This window comes from Eublepharis macularius, chromosome 18, assembly GCF_028583425.1.
Source record: "Eublepharis macularius isolate TG4126 chromosome 18, MPM_Emac_v1.0, whole genome shotgun sequence".
NCBI lineage: Eukaryota > Metazoa > Chordata > Lepidosauria > Squamata > Eublepharidae > Eublepharis > Eublepharis macularius.
The window spans coordinates 38,078,412-38,097,055 of NC_072807.1; the positions used below are offsets into that span (position 1 = coordinate 38,078,412).

General features: G+C 46.2%; 1 protein-coding gene across 1 annotated transcript in view; it reads right to left on the reverse strand.

The window, feature by feature from the left end:
* Positions 1 to 851: 851 nt before the first annotated feature.
* TRPM1 (transient receptor potential cation channel subfamily M member 1) overlaps positions 852 to 18,644 on the reverse strand; it is a 40,348-nt gene continuing 22,555 nt past the window's right edge. Inside the window, exons 14-24 of the mRNA XM_055002625.1 lie at positions 17,465 to 17,757; positions 16,748 to 16,976; positions 16,105 to 16,231; positions 15,591 to 15,739; positions 14,285 to 14,413; positions 12,270 to 12,521; positions 10,833 to 11,007; positions 7,716 to 7,860; positions 4,422 to 4,624; positions 3,385 to 3,517; positions 852 to 2,557 (exon numbers count right to left, since the gene is read on the reverse strand). Of these exons, the coding sequence (XP_054858600.1) occupies positions 1,330 to 2,557; positions 3,385 to 3,517; positions 4,422 to 4,624; positions 7,716 to 7,860; positions 10,833 to 11,007; positions 12,270 to 12,521; positions 14,285 to 14,413; positions 15,591 to 15,739; positions 16,105 to 16,231; positions 16,748 to 16,976; positions 17,465 to 17,757 (3,063 nt within the window). The 3' untranslated portion in view covers positions 852 to 1,329. The remainder of the gene's footprint in view (positions 2,558 to 3,384; positions 3,518 to 4,421; positions 4,625 to 7,715; positions 7,861 to 10,832; positions 11,008 to 12,269; positions 12,522 to 14,284; positions 14,414 to 15,590; positions 15,740 to 16,104; positions 16,232 to 16,747; positions 16,977 to 17,464; positions 17,758 to 18,644) is intronic.

The window sequence follows — 18,644 nt, forward strand, 5'->3', positions numbered from 1 at the left end:
GCCACAGCCTTGAAGTGAGAGCATGTAGAAGAAATTCACATGACCCTTTCTGTGTGAAGAAAAGCCCCCACGGAAAGCCCCCCTGCAGGCTAAAGTCACAAGCTATCGCTTCTTGAAAGGGTCTCAGTTTCAAGCATTTTCCAGGACATGTTAAAACCGTTACCTCACCACACAAGCCACCCCTTCTACCACATATCACAACAAAATCACTTCGGAGTGGCTTTGTCATTGTTTTTTTTTTAAAAGATTGTGTTCCTCAAGTAACCACAGGGGGAATGAAGTTGCTTTCAAGATGGGGTCCCTTTGTGAGCCACCCTGTGTCCACACGAGATCCCCACATGGATTGCAGCTTCTCTAAATGGGCTGGCTGGGTCAAAAACTACGGCAGAAACATTGCAAAAACAGAAAAGTAGAATGGCGCTCAGACACCACTTCTGTGCCCACCCTCCATACACCTGACTTCCTGCCGTGATGGCTGGGAGAAGCAGCTATTTCAAAGGATCCCATGAGAGTGGGGGGGGGGGCAGAGTACCAAAGAGATCTGTCGACTCCAGTGCCCAGTGGTTGTCTTGGGCGCTGGAGGACATGGCTGCCAGATGCATAATATATGCATAGCAAAAGAAAGAGCTTTCGGTCACTAGAATTTGGGGACAGCAGGATTTGCTGTAGTACCTAAGAGACTGACAAGATTTTTCAGAGTGTAAGCTTTTGAGAGTCAGAGCTCCCTTAGTGTCTGAAGAAGGGAGCTCTGACTCTCAAAAGCTTACATTGAAAATGTTGTTGGACTCTAAGGTGCCATTGGACTCAAATCCTGCTGTTCTACTGCAGACCAAAATGGCTACCCACCGAAAACTATCCCCAGAATTTTTGGATTATGCAACATCTTCAGCTTGCAGTGATATGGTGCTTTTATGGGCTCTATGCAGCCAAGCTCCTACCCCTTGAGTGACATTTCTTTTGACATTCTTCCCCCTGAGAAGTCCAGGAGGGGGAGAGAAGAAGCTGTACATTTGGCTTTTTGTTTCAGGACTCTGTATGCATAAAATATGGACTTTAGAAAAGAAAGCTTGTCAACATAGTTACTCAGGGCATTAATGGACTGAAGAATCCATATGGCATTGCTGGCCACAGATAAAATACTACATCTGCCTTTCACCGAACAGCACGAAGTGCTTCTGAAAAGGAAACAGAGTCTTGATACGTTGTCTATAAAAAGGAACACAACAAGCTACCAAATGCCAATGCACCCTTTAAGAAGGAGATGCTCGTCTGGTGGTGTGCCAGCTTAGCCGTGCAAGGCGGTTGCCCCATGTCTACAAAACGGCTGTGTTAACATTCTGTTTCCGTGGAGGCATTTTCCGGCTTCATTTTCTGCTCTTCTGTTGCGCCCCCACAAGCCACCGCAAGGCTGCTGACGCTGCTGGCGTGTCCCGGCCTGTTCAGCTTGTCCTTAACAGACTTGGCTTTTCGAGAATGGCTGTGTAAACTCTTTGACCGTATGGACAGAAACCCACAAGTCCTGTCGGACGTCACGGACAGCAGATTATCCATGTCAGTCCTTTTGGGGGTGGTGGGTGAAGAAGGACGGGAGGCACTGAGAGCTGTGACGTCACCAACGTCACTGTCCTCTTCTGTGTCGGTCAGCAGCTGCTTCCGTTCGGCCTGCATCTCTGCTTCGGACACAATGCCCGGATATTCAGGAGGGGGCTCGCTGGCCAGTTTCTGCTGAATCTCGTACTTCCATTCAGCGGTCCATTGTTCAATCGTAGATGGGCACACTCGGTCCATGATGCTACTGTATCCTGTCCAGCTATTCAGCCCTCCCACCATCTTTCCCCCTTGTGCAAATATGTAACTCCTTGACTTCATCGTGGTTTCTTGACACGCATTGAACGTTTCTGAAGGGTAGTATCTCATTGCTCTAGTTTTGTCCAAGGGGTAGGAGATGGCAGCTTCTAATTTGCCCCTTTCCACTGCTAAATGGGTATTCTGAGGAGCAGGTCTGGCTGCAGTTTGTCCGTTCATTACGATATCCACTTGACTGAAGCTCTGGGGTATAGCCTCTTCACCCTTATAGTGTTCCTGCCCAACGCCCAGACCAGAACGGGCTCTAGAGATGGTATGGGTAACATCCAAGGTATTTTTGTTGTGATCTGCATTTGTGCTAGAGGCGGACAGGGGACTCCCTTGGCGTTCCGGCACCAGCTGCATTTTGGAATCGGCTTTACGCAATGCTAAGGCAGGTGACGTGGGGGCAGTCATGTCATCATAGGCTACTTCATCTCCACCGATGTGGTACCTGTACACACTGGAACCCTCAGAGCTGTTCACGCTGCTCTGCCTGAGAAGGTACGCAGCATCACATTCAGAGGAGGCCCGCGAGCGCGTGAGAGTCAGCTCAGCTTTGTCGATACCCGCCAGCTTTTCCAGCGCATTCGCCATGCGGCTGGAGACCTCTTCCAGCTGAGAAAGTCGAAGGTCAACTGTCTGTAGAGAAGCTTTCATGAAATGTTCTCTTTCATTCACTTCTTCTAACCTCATGGACATGTTTTCAACTCTGTAGAATGAATTAACATAGAATTAAGCAACATAGATCCGGCCTATTGACCTCCTGAGATCAGTTTGGACAACGATATAGGAAAGTCAGCTGGTCTTTGTTTATTATTAGGGCCTCCATCTTTAATCACTAGGCAAATCAAAGTATTATTAATTTTTCTGACACATTACAAAAAGGTCTGACACTGTTTTAGATCTTTTAAGTCACCGTTTTTCAGAAACTGGCCAAATCGCCTGCTGGTCTGTCTTAAGAGTGTTGCATAGTCCACAAAGGACGTTTTCCTGATATCAACAACCGACACTTCTGGCAAACTGATAACATTATATAATAGCCCATCTAACCTTGGACTGGCTTTTCTGAGTGGTGGTAGGTTGCTAAGTAAATTAGTAAATAAAGTAGATTGCCATGTAAATTAGTTACGCTTTGTTTCAGAAAGATTTCATCTCTATGCTAACTTTATGCTTGTTTTTTTCAAATTTTCTGCTACTGTACCCTCTTGTATCCTTTTCATTGAATGTCCTATCTTCATTATTCATTATTGTACTTTGCCCAGCGAATGTCCTTGCTGTTTGATTATATTGTATTTTCACTCGCACTGTATAATCCACCTTGGATCTCAGTGAGAAAGACAGATTATTCGTCAGCATTATCGTCATCAACATCTCTGGCAGAAGTCTCTCTCAGTGCTGCTATCCAGTCCTTTCAGCTGGAGCTGCCAAGTCACTTGACATTTTGTATGCAAAGCAGGTATTCTGCCACTCTGTCCCAACCCCTCCCGGCACCTTTGTTGCTTTTGGTATGAATAAAGGAACGTTTTCGCCAAATACCTTTCAGAAGTGACTCTGATGCGCTCATCATTCGACGACTGCTGTTCATCCTCTTTCTCCCGGAAATATTCCTCGACGCACTGCTCCTCGAATTCATACAGCTTTTTGAGCTCTTCGTCCTTTAGAAAGAGTTCTGTACAAGAAAGGAAAAGGGGGATTTTCATTCCTTCTGCAAATGCCTGCCAGACAGCCTCGTAGCTTAGCATAGATTTTGGGTCACTTTCAGACAGCTTGAAATGAGCTCCAGCTGCAGACTCGTAAAACTACAATGTTGTGCAACGTGGAAACATTCTCAGTCATGGATCTGAAACTTTGGAACCCCCTCCCGCAAGATACTCATCTTTCCCCTTAGGTCATTCCTTAGTTGGAAACTTTGCGATTCTGCAGATGAGGCAGCAAACCAGCTGCCCCTCCTTGTCCTTGATACCACTTCCAGTCGTAAATGCACCATCCTCTAAACCCACTGACAGCACCCCTGTGACCCAGACATGGGAATTCTGATCCATTGTGTTGGAATTGAGTACAATCAGGCTCAAAAAAGAGCACATGCTGTCAGCAAGCACTAGTGTTTTTACTGGGACAGCCAGCAGAATTCTTAGGATTATATACCCTGTCAATTGCCTGCGAGCATGTGGGGTTGCAGCTGCATAGAGGGAGGTGATGTGCGCATAAGCCAGCACACCCCAGTGTGAACATCAGTGTGGCTCAGCAGAAGAACCTCTGCAATCCTGCAAAACATGACAGAGGCACAACTAGTTCCAATGTCAAAGGCGGAAGTGAGCTGGTAGAAACCAGTACGGAGTAGTGGTAAAGTGGCCAGAGTGGTACTCCCTTCTTCTGCTTTGAGCCCTCCAAGAGACACAATATCAGTAAGAAATTTAAGTTGCCTAATGCAAAGATGCCAGCTCATACAAATATCTAGGGGCAACCCTGTGGCAGCCATCGGGCATGTGAGCTGGCCTCTCGCATGCCTCCCCACCCCCCAGCTACGGAGATCTGCCAGACCGTGATTATAGCACAGGCGACCCTCCCCGTACTCAGTCCTCGGTCGCGCTCGTCTTGGTCTCCCTCCTGTCTTTTCTTGCAGCGACAGCAGAGGCGAACAAAAATGATGTAGAGGTGACTAAAGATGATCATAGGGGGAGGCAGCACCGGGCGGTCATGGAAGGTCATGATCAGCTGATACCGTTGGAACTTCCAGACTTGATTGGAGATGGACTTGACTTCAAAGAAGGTGTTGCTGCAAGAGACAACCACGGTTAAACGTCTCCATCCATAACCTGCCTCCCGCCCAAGATGGCGGTGTTGCCGTGGAAGCTAAGAAAATGTATATTTGCATTATATACTGCCCGTTGCTGCAAATATGCTCCTAACAGGGTAGTTTCCGCATCATTTAATATATCGTGTTAAATTGCTTATGTTTTATTCCAGCTCTGTACTGGACTTCTGCTTGTTTCTGCAACCCATACCCAATTGTATTGTTTATTGATCATATTGATTTACAGAGTGTAAGCCTCCTTCAGTCTCGGTGAGAAAGGCAAGACTATAAATAACACAAATAAATGAATAACATTCTACTACTGGCTCTCTTCTTGGCTTCCAGGAACATGAGGCGATGAGAGGCAATGCTTTATTTGCAGGGAGGTTGGCCGTGGCACAAGCAAAGCATTGTCGCTCGTGGTGCATGCTCCTGCCTCCCACTCGTCTCCATTCACAGGCTTTGCAGAGTGTTTCACACACCTGCCTAACCCTATTTGACCCAAGATGACAGAGGTGAAAATGACACAAGTGAGCAATCACCAGACAAAGAGGGTTCTGCCATACACTTTTCAGCGGTTGGCGGTCTCTGGCCTGAAGCCCCATGAGCACGGGAAAGGAGAACAAAGAAAAGAATTTGCCAGCAGAATCAGATATGTGTATGGGGAAGGGAGGGTACACGTCTCAGGTGTGAGCTAGGATGGTCCAAAGCTGATCCCCGGTTGTTGAGCCCCAAATAGCTGCATGAAGCACAACGTAGAGAAGAGGGAGCCCGCCAGGGCTTGGATAGCAACAAGTGAGTTTGCAGCACCGCCCGCCTCACACACAAAGAAAGATCTCTGCAAAACGTCGTCCCTAATGGGGCTGCTTGTTTGAAGCACGGCAGAAACGGAGCATGGCTAACAACGCATCCCGGCGTTTGATGCTACATGAAGTGCTCGGGCTATGAAAGGCCCTTTGTAGAATCAAAACCCTCCCTGAAGCTTCACGTTGTTTCACTTTTAAAATGCTGATCAGTTTGACCTACATAGCAGGGTTCTCAAATCTCTCTCTCTCTATCAGGGGGAAAAAAATACCCTCCCAACCTAAATTCAAAACTGTGTTCATAGAAACCTTTTGGGAGACCGACAGAGCTTGGATGCTTGCAGTATAAGCATTCAAGTATTCCAGTTTCAACCAATAATGCAATTAGAGCCAACCTACACATTACACTAATAATCCAGGGTTAGCAGTGCAATCCTAAAATGAGTTCCTCCAGTCTAAGACCATTGAAATCAATCGACTGGAGTAACTCTTCTTAGGATTGCACTGCCTAACTCCCAAAATTTAGGTGCCACTGGATTCAAATCCTGCCAAAATACACGTTAACCTTAAAAACCGTTTGGTGAGGCGGGTGAGCTGAAACAGACTCTGTGATTTGGCACAGGGGGACCCCTTTCTCCTATGCTGCTCCCCTGAAAGAAAATTGGCCACTGAAGCTGTTATCCGCGGTAGGAAAAAAATACAGACACGATTCAAACACTTGCCCTTTTTTTTCTTGCTGGCACAGATTAACAGCTTGGGAGTGAAAGGAAAAGATGCTTTCTACTAAGAAAACGGGCCAGGAAAGGGATCTACTCGATCTGGACACCATCCAATCCAGATCCCTCCTCTCCAACGGCTTTCAAAGACGAAAGATCTGATCGCGTGTCCCCAAGCTTGACACATATTTTGGTGCTTGGTCTGTAGCTGAAATGACATCAGAACTGGGGCTTCATAGCTTAGCCTTTTTAGCTGCTATATGATATCACCTTGCAAGGACCGTCAGCTTCTGAAAGCAGGGCTTTTTTTCAGCGGGATCTCCCCGGATCTGAGATCCGGCACCTCAGAAAAAGATCATGTGTCTGGTGGCCCCGCCCCCAGTGCCCAAAGACCCGTGGGCTGTCTCCCTGGGTGGAGCTTCTCCCAGGCCACCTGCTTCCCTGGCCTCTTCCCCAGCCTTTCTCTCCCTCCCTTTCTCTTTCTCTCTCTTCTTTCTCTTTCACATGCATAAGTGGGTGTCATCAAAATATTGACGGCACCCAATACCAATGCCTCAGACAATCTAATTCAAAAGCCTTTTAATCAAATGGATTCTGGTTTTGGAAAAGGTGTGACCAAACTTGCAATTTGCTGCTCACAAAGTAGATTTCTGGCTCACAACACTGCACCGCTTAGAGGGAACATTGCTTCTGGGAAGCGAGGTCACTTCCGGAAGAGATGTCACTTCCCGGAAGTGACATCATTGTGTGTTTTCGGTGACGCACATGTGATAAGAGAGAGATCCACCACCTCTTTCACCAGAAAAAAAGCCCTGTCTGAAAGTATGTTTTAGGACAACAATTTAAGTATACTTGTTGATTTCATAGTATTTCATTGTGAGACCTCTGGTGCAATTTCTTTCCATTTCTGGTGGATGGTGCCACCCAAATCTGGATGGTAAAAGGGGCTCTTCCACTGCCAGGGAGCACAGCCCATTTCTCCAACTAATGCCAAGCACGGATGAGTTAACAGTATGACCTACTTCCTACAGTGCTGATTTTATTCGTGGTCCCTCCAGATAACCCCCATTGCTTTCTCTCTCTTCAGACAGAAATTTAGCTCTGTGACTGGCATGTGACTCCTTTTAAAAATGCATGACCTTTTCTGCTATTGAACATTCTGCCACAGACGGCAAATAAAAGATGGCTTGTGTGCGAAGCTGGGTTTCAAAAACATGGCCTTGAATCTGGGCGTAATGCCCAAGACGACGGTCTCTATCAACACCCACTGGCTCTCCAGTTTGGGGCACAGGCAGCGAAAGATAAGAGTGTGACCGAGCAGCAAATATTAGCATCCCCTTCTCTTTTGGGAAGGGAAGCAGGCAGATAAGTCACAATGGTAGGAGAAGGTAATCTAGATAAACGAATCTATTCCAAATTTGCAGGGATGCATATATAAATATATAAGTGCTCACTTAATGTGAGGTCTGGGTAACATTTGCAAGTCTAAGGTAATTTATCTGAAGCAAGGAAAACATTCTGTTTACAGGAAGGATATGCCAGGTGAGCACTTACTTGAAGACGGCAATCAGCAAGTTGACAAGGAGAATGTTGGCTACCAGGAGGTAGCAAGCCATGATGGCCGGAGTCAGCCAGGCGCCAGGAATGCAGGGGGGGAGGCGCTTGCCGTCCTCGTCGTACAAATTCTCCCCACAAGGAGCTGAGGGGGAAAGGGATGGAGCTTTACAAGGTGCAGGGCAGTATTACTGTAGGGGAAGGTGAGCACGGGAGCAGTTCTTGTGGGCCATGCCATATATTGGGAAGCCTGGCCTCTGAGCAGACCCAGGAAAGTGATGTGCGCGCACATGCACACACTCACACACACACACACAGAGGGTTGCCAACTTTGGGTCTCAAAAATAGCAGCTCCCTACGCAGGCCAGAGGGATGGAGCCAAGACGCGCAGACGTTCAAACCTGGAGGATTAGAGGCAGAACTTGAATGAACCTGGCAGGGCAGAAACTGCCAAGTCAAGGCGGAGCCGAAGTGAAACTAGGTAGGTTATCCAACTTTATTGTAGCATAAGCTGTCAAGAGCCACAGCTCTCTTTGTCAGGTGCATCATCAGAGACATTTGACAAAGAGAGCTGTGGTTCTCGAAAGCTTATGCTACAGATGCATCTGACAAAGAGAGCTGTGGTTCTCGAAAGCTGATGCTTCAATAAAGTTGGTTAGTCTTAAAAGTGCTTCTGGACTCTGTACTGTTTTGCGACTACAGACGAACACGGCGAACTCCTCCAGGTAGGTGATGAGAGGGGCCAGGGTGGAATCTAGTGAGTTGTGGGTGGAGCCACGGTGGAATTCAGAGTTCACTACTTTTTGAAAGCCTACGCTGGTTACCAGAAAGAAAACGGTTTTACTGGTCAGATGAATAAAATACTGAACAGTTGGCAACCTGTGGAGTGTGCATGGCTATGCACTCACTCACTCACACTCACACACACAGAGTATTTTCCATGCCCACTTAAAAGCACACAAAGTCTCTCTCTTACCACCACGCAGCCAAGGCTTGGTTTTTAATTTATATTTATTTAGTCTTATATATAATTAATTCCAGAGAAGACTATCTCTGGCAGGTCAGCCTCCGCTGGAAAGTCTCGTTCACTGGAATACCGCAACCCTAAACAATCTGCGCTTTTTTGTTAGGGGTGTTGTACATCTTTCCCTCCCCACCAAATGGATATCTGTGGCTAAACTTGGGTTTTTGGCAGGCTTGGGCCCTTACCTGAAACTTCTGTGTGCCAGCACGGACTAGTTAAAATACTGGACCCTGCTGATACTACTCCAGATTATAGGAGGGGGGTAGAACAGAAGGAGGAGAGCTCTCGGGTGCCAGGCTCCCCCAACTACAGGCCTGATACTACACTTGAGGAAGCAGTAGTCGGGTCTGGATCAAGGCCCTGGATTTCTTATCTGACTGAGGCCCGATCTAGAGAAACAACTGATCCCAGGGCAAAACCAACCATTTCATATTGTAGTAGGATTCCCCCTCCCCCAAAAGATACCTACATACAGAAATCTAGCATGTCAGGGAAAAGATAAGGCTCTAATCTCCCGATTCAAGGTGTCAGGGCAGAAAGCGACCCGTTCTTTTAGGTAGGGGAATTAGAATACTGGTCAAGACAGGCCAGACTACGGCTGTGTGTATAACTGCATATAGCTGAGTCCTAATTAAAAAGGAACAATACATGCAGTGTTGGAAAAAAGAATCCACGAATCAAAGCGTTTAATTAATTTGTCAATGTCCAACAAAGACTTACGATTAATTTCCATGGCATAGACTACTCGGCATTCCGAAAGCAATGAATAAAATTTTTTAAAAGAGAGTTATATAAAAAAAAGAAAGCACAAAAGAATAATAGGAAAGGAAAGAACACACAATATTGTTGCTCTTCTGCTGCCAGAGAAAGATAAGACCCTCAAATACAATGACAGGCAAGGCAGAGGCTTGGAGACAATGGTTCTGACGGGCCCTGCAATTTCCTTTTCTGTAACATTATGGAGGGCAGCGAATATTTGGAAATCAAAAGAGAATTACGACAGGCAGGCGGCAGATGATCATGTCAACACGTGAGCCATCTCCGGTACGCAAGGATGACGTAGTTTCACTCCAGGCACAAAACAGCATGAAGAAATCACAAGATGGGCAGTGTGGCCGGCCCAGGAAATATGGAAACACCACGATCGTGGAGGGTGCCGGTTTTGCACACCCCAGTGTCAGTTGTACCCAGAGCTCGATACTGCAATTGACCTGAAACCTGCCCATTTACGACATGTGAGTTTTGTTCCCACAGGTTGCAACTCCTGATGTTCATGAAGATGTTATGAGCAGGGGCCAGGCTTTGCATGCAGAAGTCCCAGTTTCAACCCTTAGTGTCTCCAGTTAAAGACCCGGGGAACAGTGAAGTGGAGAGCAAGTGGAGATCAAGTGAACAGGGAGGAATACACGTGAGGCTGTTCACTTGCCGTTCAAGTGTCATTCCACACTTGTAGCTTGGCCCTCAGGAAAGGCAGTTTCGTGTGTTTACCATTTGTGGGCAGGCCACAATCCACTGTTTTGGGTCAGCCCTGTTGAAATATATGGAAACAGTGCAAGGCAAGAGAATCCAACTACTGTTTGTTACACTCTAGCCTGTGTACCAACTTTTATAATATTTATAAGGTGCAAAGGTTTTCTGTATGCAGGGGAGGAAGGAGGCAAGTTTCAAGTTATTTTTAAAAAATGAGCAAGAGCTCAGTAGCACCTATAAGACTAACAAAATTCGTGGTAGGGTATGAGCTTTCGTGAGCCACAGGTCACTTCTTCAGATACCGGTAAGTGAGCTGTGGCTCATGAAAGCTCCTATCCTACCACAAATTTTACTAGTCTTATAGGTGCTACTGGACTCTTGCTCTTTTCTACTGCTACAGACATATTAAAACGGCTTTAAAAAATGAATACATTTTCCTTGTCAAATTAAATGCAAAAGGTTTGATGTTAGGGTGAAAGGGAGACGGTCACAAGCACAGACTAGTCTACGGCAGGAAACGAGCAACACCGGCTCCAAATTAAAACGGGGATGTCGATTAATTTGGATCTGATCATCTGCCTCGGAAACAGGAAACAGAATCTTACTATGAACTCTGCTCTTACGGTCTATCTGGTCTGCAAACACCTCTCCGTAGATCATCCAGTAGGGCATGTAGAAGATGTTGCGGGCCAGCCGCCACGACGGCTCCTCATCCGGGTGCAGGATGGCTTGGCGGGCCACCCCAAAACTCATCAGTACCACCAGCATGATCACCACAAAGTACAGCATGTCGATCATCTGTACAGGGAAAGAGTCCAGACCCACCTCCTGATTATCAAGAGTGTGCATGGGCTGAAAAACCTGTGCAGAAAACAGGCAAATGCCTAACCCTAAAAAGAAGCAGATGAGAAGACCACGGGCAGCTCCTTAGACCTCCATCTGCAGCACATGGAGGGATCTTATCCAACAACTGTGATGCTCTGGCCTGAGCATGAACTGGTATGAGTGATGGTGGCTAATATTTAGAAGGCTCAAAGGAAAGAAAGAGCTGCTGGTGGCCGCTGAGTATGCTGAAAGCCAGTTTGGTGTAGTGGTTAAGAGCGTGGGACTCTAATCTGGAGAACCAGGTTTGATTCCCCACTCCTCCACTTGAAGATAGCTGGGTGACCTTGGGTCAGTCACAGCTCTTTCAGAGCTCTCTCAGCCCCACCCACCCCACAGGGTGATTATCGTTGCGGGGATAATAATAACATACTTTGTAAACCGCTCTGAGCGGGCATTAAGTTGTCCTGAAGGGTGGTATATAAATTGAATGTTGTTGTTATAAGCAGGATAGATTTCATCTCCATCTTCTGAGGCCACTGTTGGGAAGGGGGCACAGAACCAAATCTGCACAGAAGTATTATGACACTCTTGAACAGTGGAGTAGCTAACCTTTTGGTTTCCTCCAGCATTCCCTTAATGATCCTTCCTGCCTGTCATACATTTTAATTACTGTTGTATGTGCTTTTAAATGTGTGTTGTGCCCTGACCTCAGGAGCCCAGGTGAGCCTGATCTTGTCAGATCTCAGAAGCAAGGCAGGGTTGGCCTTGGTTAGTAATTGGATGGGAGATCTCTAAGGAAGCCCAGGGTTGCAGAGGCAGGCAATGGCAAACCACCTCTGTTAGTCTCTTGCCATGAAAAGTCCACCAGGGGTCGCCATAAGTCAGCTATGACTTGAGGGCACTCTCTAGTACCACCATTTATGTGTTGTAGTTTTGGTTTTAATAATTTTTTTAATGAATTGGTTTTATAATATTTTATTTTCACTGTTAACCACCTCAGTGGTCTTGCTTGGACAGAAAGGCAGCATATAAATTTTGTTAAAGAATAAATAGGTTGCATAGACCTATCCCCCTGATTGATCTGGGATTCACTAACATGATGGCAGCAATTTTCTCCAGGTCGGCTCTGACACTTGGAGTTAGCCTTCCGCTTGTTCGGCCCCTCCTCACCACCCATTCAGCATTCATACCACGGCACCTGCCTTCTCAAGGGTTCCAAACACACAGACACCTACCATCTTTCCAATCATCATAACGTAAGGCCCCAAGTACTTGTTCACACCGAAGATGTCCAATACTCGGATGTACCAGAAAATTATATCCACGCAGTAGATGACTCTTCCGTAGCCCATATAAGGCTGGTTTTGCAGACGAAGCATTGCTCCGATCAAAAACATGGAGATAGCAACCAAGTCGGTGATGTTCCAATATTCCTGTAGCCATACTTTTATTTTCTGACTTAGCTTACCCGGTTCTGACATCAAAATCTAGAAGAAAACAACGATGGAAGGTGGGGGATGGAAAGAGGAGAAAAGAGGCCAAGGCTGCTTCCACACACATTGGATAATCCACTTTCAATACTCTTTAATGAACATTTGGAACTGCTTTTCCATGTGTGGAACAAAAAATCCACTTCCAAAGGATTGCTAAAGTGCATTGAAAGTGCATTATTCAACGTGTGTGGAAATGGCCCAAGTCAGTTTTAAAACAATGTTGGGGGGGGGTAGAGAGAGAGAGACTTGGGGGAATTCAGGGCTTCTCAGTGGCAACTGTGTCACAGAAAATGGACCTACATTCAACCAGTCTTGAACTAGAGTTCTTGAATTTGGGGATCTTGGACCAAACCAGACTTTGTGACACTGAGAGATCTCTGAAGATGCCAGCCACAGCTGCTGGCGAAACGTCAGGAACTACAATGCCAAGATCACAGCAATACAGCCTGGAAAACCCACAACAACCATCAAACCAGACTTTGTTTGCCACTGTTATAGCCTGGCCTGTTGCCAGAGGATGAAGTTCAGGTGTAACACAGGGCACCGCAACCTGATTGGGGATAGGCTAAGGTGCAACTACATCCCCGTATCAAGAAAAATGAGGAGGGGTGCCATCTGCAGAAATTTGGCAGAGGCATTGCAGGCCATTTTATTTGCTGGGGCTTTCACTGGAGTACAAACTGCAGGTTATCTTTCGGGGGTGTTTTGTTTTGTTGGTTTTTGTTTTGTTGGTTTCTAAATTGTGATGCTTTTTCATGATGACTTGTAAGCTGCCTTGAGCTACAAGGAAAAGCGGGATATAGATATTTTCCTCCCAAAAATAATTTGCATCCTCCTGACTCAGACCTCTTGTTTCATGGCAGGGTACCTCCCACTGACCCCTGTAGGAAGGTCCTTCCTACTGCTGCATCTCTGCTGCTTTGTCCAGACATTTCCGAGCAATTCTGGCTCCGCTCGAACGCCTGCATCATCACGGGACTAGGTCCACTGCCTGATCTCCTCCCACAACGTTCCTTGCTTGTCAGTCACTGGAATCAGCCAGTAACCCCCTGTCTTTTCCATTCTCATTTCCCTTTCTCTTTCCTACACCTTTTCCACCACCCCAGTGTGAGGAATACGCATCAGTCCACTCCTCTTCCCTCCCTGCACCCCCACAGGTCCGGGACCGCCTCCCTCCCTCTGTCCCTCCACGGCAGCTTCACTCATCTGAACAGGGTCTCTTGCAAGTGGCAGGGCTTTCTCTGTGGTGGCCCCTACCCTGTGGAACAGCCTGCCTGAGGAGGTCAGGAGAGCCCCCAAACTCCAGGCTTTCCGCAAATGATGCAAAATGGAATTATTCAAAAAGGCCTTTCTTCTCAGCTAAGAGGGTGGTATTGTAGGAAAGGGGTCCCAGATGTTTCACTCATGAGTTAGGAACCACAGACTTCACCATTATGTTGCCTTATCTGTTGCTTTAAATATGTACTCCTATATACTACCTGTGCTTCATGTTGTTTAATGTAAGTCCTAGAATTGATTATGTTCTGTTTCAGCAATTCTTCAACCCCATATTGGATCCTTGCTAATGCTATGTCTCTGTAAACTTATATTCTTTTACCCCATGACATTGTTTATGGAAAGGTTCTTGACACTGTATGGAAACGCCTGCCCTTGTCCTTGCCACTAATTGTACTAATCTCACACTATGGAATTCGCCTTGAGTCTCAGTGAGAAAGGCGGAATATAAATAAATAAATAAATGGAAAGGTCTCAATTACCTCTCTTACTTTCTCCAAGGCCAGCGTCACGATGTAAGAGATGACCACCCATTCTTGAACTGACGGCCAACGTTCCATCCGTACCAGGATTATATAGTTGAACAGCAGTAAGTAACCCAGGTAGGATATCTGGAAAAGAAGAAAAGAAACTGGCTTTTTTAGAAAAAAGGTATTCTTGCTACTGATTCATTTATGCATCTCCCGGATGACCGTGGTGACACTTCGGTCCCACGCTTCTTTCTGGAAACTGAAAGCTGCTTCTTGCCTTATCTCACATATTTTGTCGGTTTCTTGGTGTTTTCACAAACACCAACACAACACAAACAGAGATGAATGTGGGACGCAAGAAGCAAGAGTGTACGCCACAGAAAACAGCAGCACAGTAAAGAAGACCCCTTCAAATTTGTGAAAAACTACTGTCCGTACTTCTCAAATTGTTTATTTTTCAATCTGAGGAACGTAAGGAAGGAGCTGAGATACCAAAGGATCTGCTGTAGTCCTACAGTTAGCCCAAGTCAGGGATCTGTGGTGGACCTCAGTAGCTGCAAGTCGTAAAATTCTGGTGGCCCCTGTGACACCAAACCACATCTCTTTTCTCCCCCTCTTCCCTTAGAATCAGGAATAGAAGGAACATTGTTTCTAGGAAGAGTTTTCTACCGTTGCCCTTGGTCTTCATTCATTCATTCATTCAGACATTCAGTCAGTCAGTCAGCCGCCCTCCCCACAAGCATGCTCAGGGTGGGTTATAACAGTGAAATAATACAAGAATAAAACATTAAATACATTAAAATACATTTAAACCAGAGTCACCAATCTGTGCAGTCAGACCCCAGATGGCAGCCTCCTCCACTCCTGCCAACATAGCATAAACAAGGGGGGAGAGGGGCACAACTGGTCCTATCACTGTGACTTCGCATATCGGGAGAGGTGGTTATGTAGCCCCACCCTAGCAGGAGTCCAGTCGGGAGGCATTCCCAGAAAACCTCAAGCTGGCCTCGGCCATACGCCTGGCGGAACATCTCTGCCTTGCAGGCCTGACGAAAAGACGTAAGGTCTTGGCAGGCTCGGGTGTCTTCCAACAGAGTGCTTCACCCGGTGTCCCCGCTTGACGCCTTTGCTGTGGCTCTTGGGTGTCTGCTGATTAGGCAGCAGTTCTTTCTAAGACCAGAGAGCGCTGCAGGACAACTGGAACGTGCCTGGCTCTGAGCAGAGGTGCCATGTCGAGAGGAGGATCCCTCTCCCTTAAGAAGACGTCAGCAACGGGAAGAGGAAATGATGCTTTCACGTCAGACATAATTTTGCATACCGTGTAAAACCAGAACTTGACGATCGGGGCGTTATAAAATTCATAGATCTTTTTCCCGATAGGAAGGCTTCTCTGCTTTTTATTTCCATCCTCTTCATCACCTTTTCGGGAACTGGTATCGACATTTGCATCCTGAAAGACAACTGCAACTTATTTTAGGTTTTTAGGTCTGTAATTTTATTTTATTTTAACTCCTGGAGGCTATCTAGCAAGTTACCACTCTAAGTTATTAACAAAAAGAGAGAGAGTAAATGAGTGAAGACAGATAATAGTTGCTGGGATTTTTTTAAAACCACATGTGAAAAGCAGCATGCAAAAGCCATTCACACTCGTGTTGTCTGCATTAATTTCTCTCGTCTCCTTCCTGTCTCTGGTCAAACAAGTTTTGCAGGTTTCTATGCTCCTTCCAAAGCCTACAAATCCTGTTTGACTGGAAACAACAAAGAAATGAGGCTCGCAGGGAGGAGGATATATAAGCAATTCACATTTTAAAAGCACAGTACGGGTAACAAACTAACCGCATTATCCTCTTCCTTGTCTTTGCCACCTTCGTTTTCTTTGGACGTCTGGTAGGAATAGTCATCGGAGGTTCGGAACTCTAGGAACAAGATGGTGGGTGGCAGGAGAATGCCCATGATCACCTGTACAAGAAGAAGCATGTCGGCCGTAAGAGATCTTTATGATTTTGAAATAACAAAATCTACATTGTGTATTTGGGGCAGGGCATGGAGGGAATTACACTTTGCCAGTTATACAGAAAGCATATTTTTGTCCTTCCCTTCCTCCTCTATAAATCTCTATCTGGTTCCCTGCTTTGATTGCTTTTATTCAACCGTAAAAGCCCCATACTCCTTAGTTCCAGAGGAGTTAGCTGTGTTAGTCTGTAGTTTCAAAATAGTAAAGAGTCCAGTAGCACCTTTAACCAACTTTATTGTAGCATAAGCTTTCGAGAACCACAGCTCTCTTTGTCAGATCTGACGAAGAGAGCTGTGGTTCTTGAAAGCTTATGCTACAATAAAGTTGGTTAGTCTTAAAGGTGCTACAGGACTCTTTACTATACTCCTTAGTGTTTCCCTCTAGGGTGGCTGCTCCATCCCCTCAAGCTTTCACTGCTTCAGAGTCAACACATGTTCCCATCCAGAGAGATTTGCACCAACCTTAAGCCCCGGGTTCTTGCGCATGCGCAGCCTGCCCATCCACATGTCTGTAAGCAGCATCTGGCTGCAGGTGTGCGCAATGAAGTCCCTGTGCTTAGCTGCTACCGCCAGCTTTAGACAAGTGGAGTTGCTCCAGTTTTTCAGTTCGTATGTCAGGAGTTTCATGGCCACTTGCTCATCATGTTTATAGGACTGATCCAGCAGCTCCACAGCGAGCTGCCCAAAGTCCCTAGAAAAAAATTGCAGAGTTTGTGTGGCAGAGGGATCATACAACACACATACAGCAATTTTAACAACACTCCAATCATCTTCTTGAGGAATTAGGAAGTCAAAACATGGAGGGTTTTCAGATAAATGCCTGCCGGTATTAGCACACTGCTCTGGGTACATTTTGCAGAAAAGGCATCCCCAAAACTTAACTATAAATGAAAATATATTTGGAGTATATAATTCTGAATGTAGGTGAGGTTGCTTCAAGTCCAGATGGCATATCAGCTGCTGGGACAAGAGGCTGAACTGTTGTGGCACCAAAGCAGGGGTGTTGGGCAGGAGGGGAAAGAATGAGGATTATGGGGACAAATTTCTGGGAACCACACGACACGGTCAACTGCACACAAGTAGACCCATTGCCCTCATTTCCGAGCGGAGTCGGCTTGACTGGAACTCCCGGGCAGCTCCGTTCTTTACAGGGCACGCTGTCCCGTCAAGCTGACTCACTTGGAGTTGTTGTCCAGATCTTGCGAGATGTCGTCCACCAGCTCACTCTCGGAAGACTCGTGAGCCATGGCTTTGTAAAGCTTGCAAGCGACGAGCGCCTTGGCCATGGTCTCCTCGCCTCGCTGCCAAAGGAAGAGGGCCATCTTCTGCCTCTTCATCAGCACCGCCCACACCATCAGCTCATGGAAGGGGTAGTGGAAGCGGCTGACCTCCGGGTCATCGATATCAATGTCCACTTCCTCTTCTTTCTTCTTCTTCTTTTTCTTCTTCCCTTTGCTGGGAGGCTCATCGTCCTGCGGAAAAGAGCCCGTGTTAGAAACACAGGCCTCCTAGTCTGACCCCGTCTTCCTTTGGCCCTCAGCATGCATTTCCAAATTATGCTAACAATTAAGAAGTTAGATCAAGATGGGTTGCCGTGTTAGCCTGTCCGTAGCAGTGGAAAAGAGCAAGAGCTCGGTAGCACCTATGAGACTAACAACATTAGATATCTGAAGAAGTGAGCTGTGGCTCACGAAAGCTCATACGTCTCCCTATAAGCGCAGTCACGAGATTATTATAAACTGTGGCCCCACCCCACCTCTTCTGTTCTGCTTTGTTTTATACCATGATTGAGGAAACTGGAGGGGGCCCACCATCCAAAATGCTGTTTTGTATGTATTCATGGTATTTTTTCAATGTATTTATATGTTTTAATGCTTATTGAGCATTTTACTGTAACCCGCCCTGAGCCTGTTCGTGGGGAGGGTGGGCTAGAAATCGGATGGATAGATAGATAGATAGATAGATGATAGATAGATAGATAGATAGATAGATAGATAGATAGATAGATAGATAGATAGATAGATAGATAGATAGATAGATAGATAGATAGATAGATAGATAGATAGATAGATACCACTAATTTTGTTAGTCTTATAGGTGCTATTGGACTCTTGCTCTTTTCCACTGAATTAAGAAGTTGCAAAGAAAATAGTCAAAAGAAAAAACATGCTCGGTTCATGCATCATACTATGTTCTAATCAGTTGACTTAACAATAGGATGCTGCTGAATATACCATGGGGGACACCCAATTGTTTCCCTCTGATTTGTAATACAAGCTTTTTACAATATCTGTCTCATCCAGTAATCCCCAGACTGTGAGGCGGAGCATGACAGTGTGTCTGTGACCCTGAAGAGGCT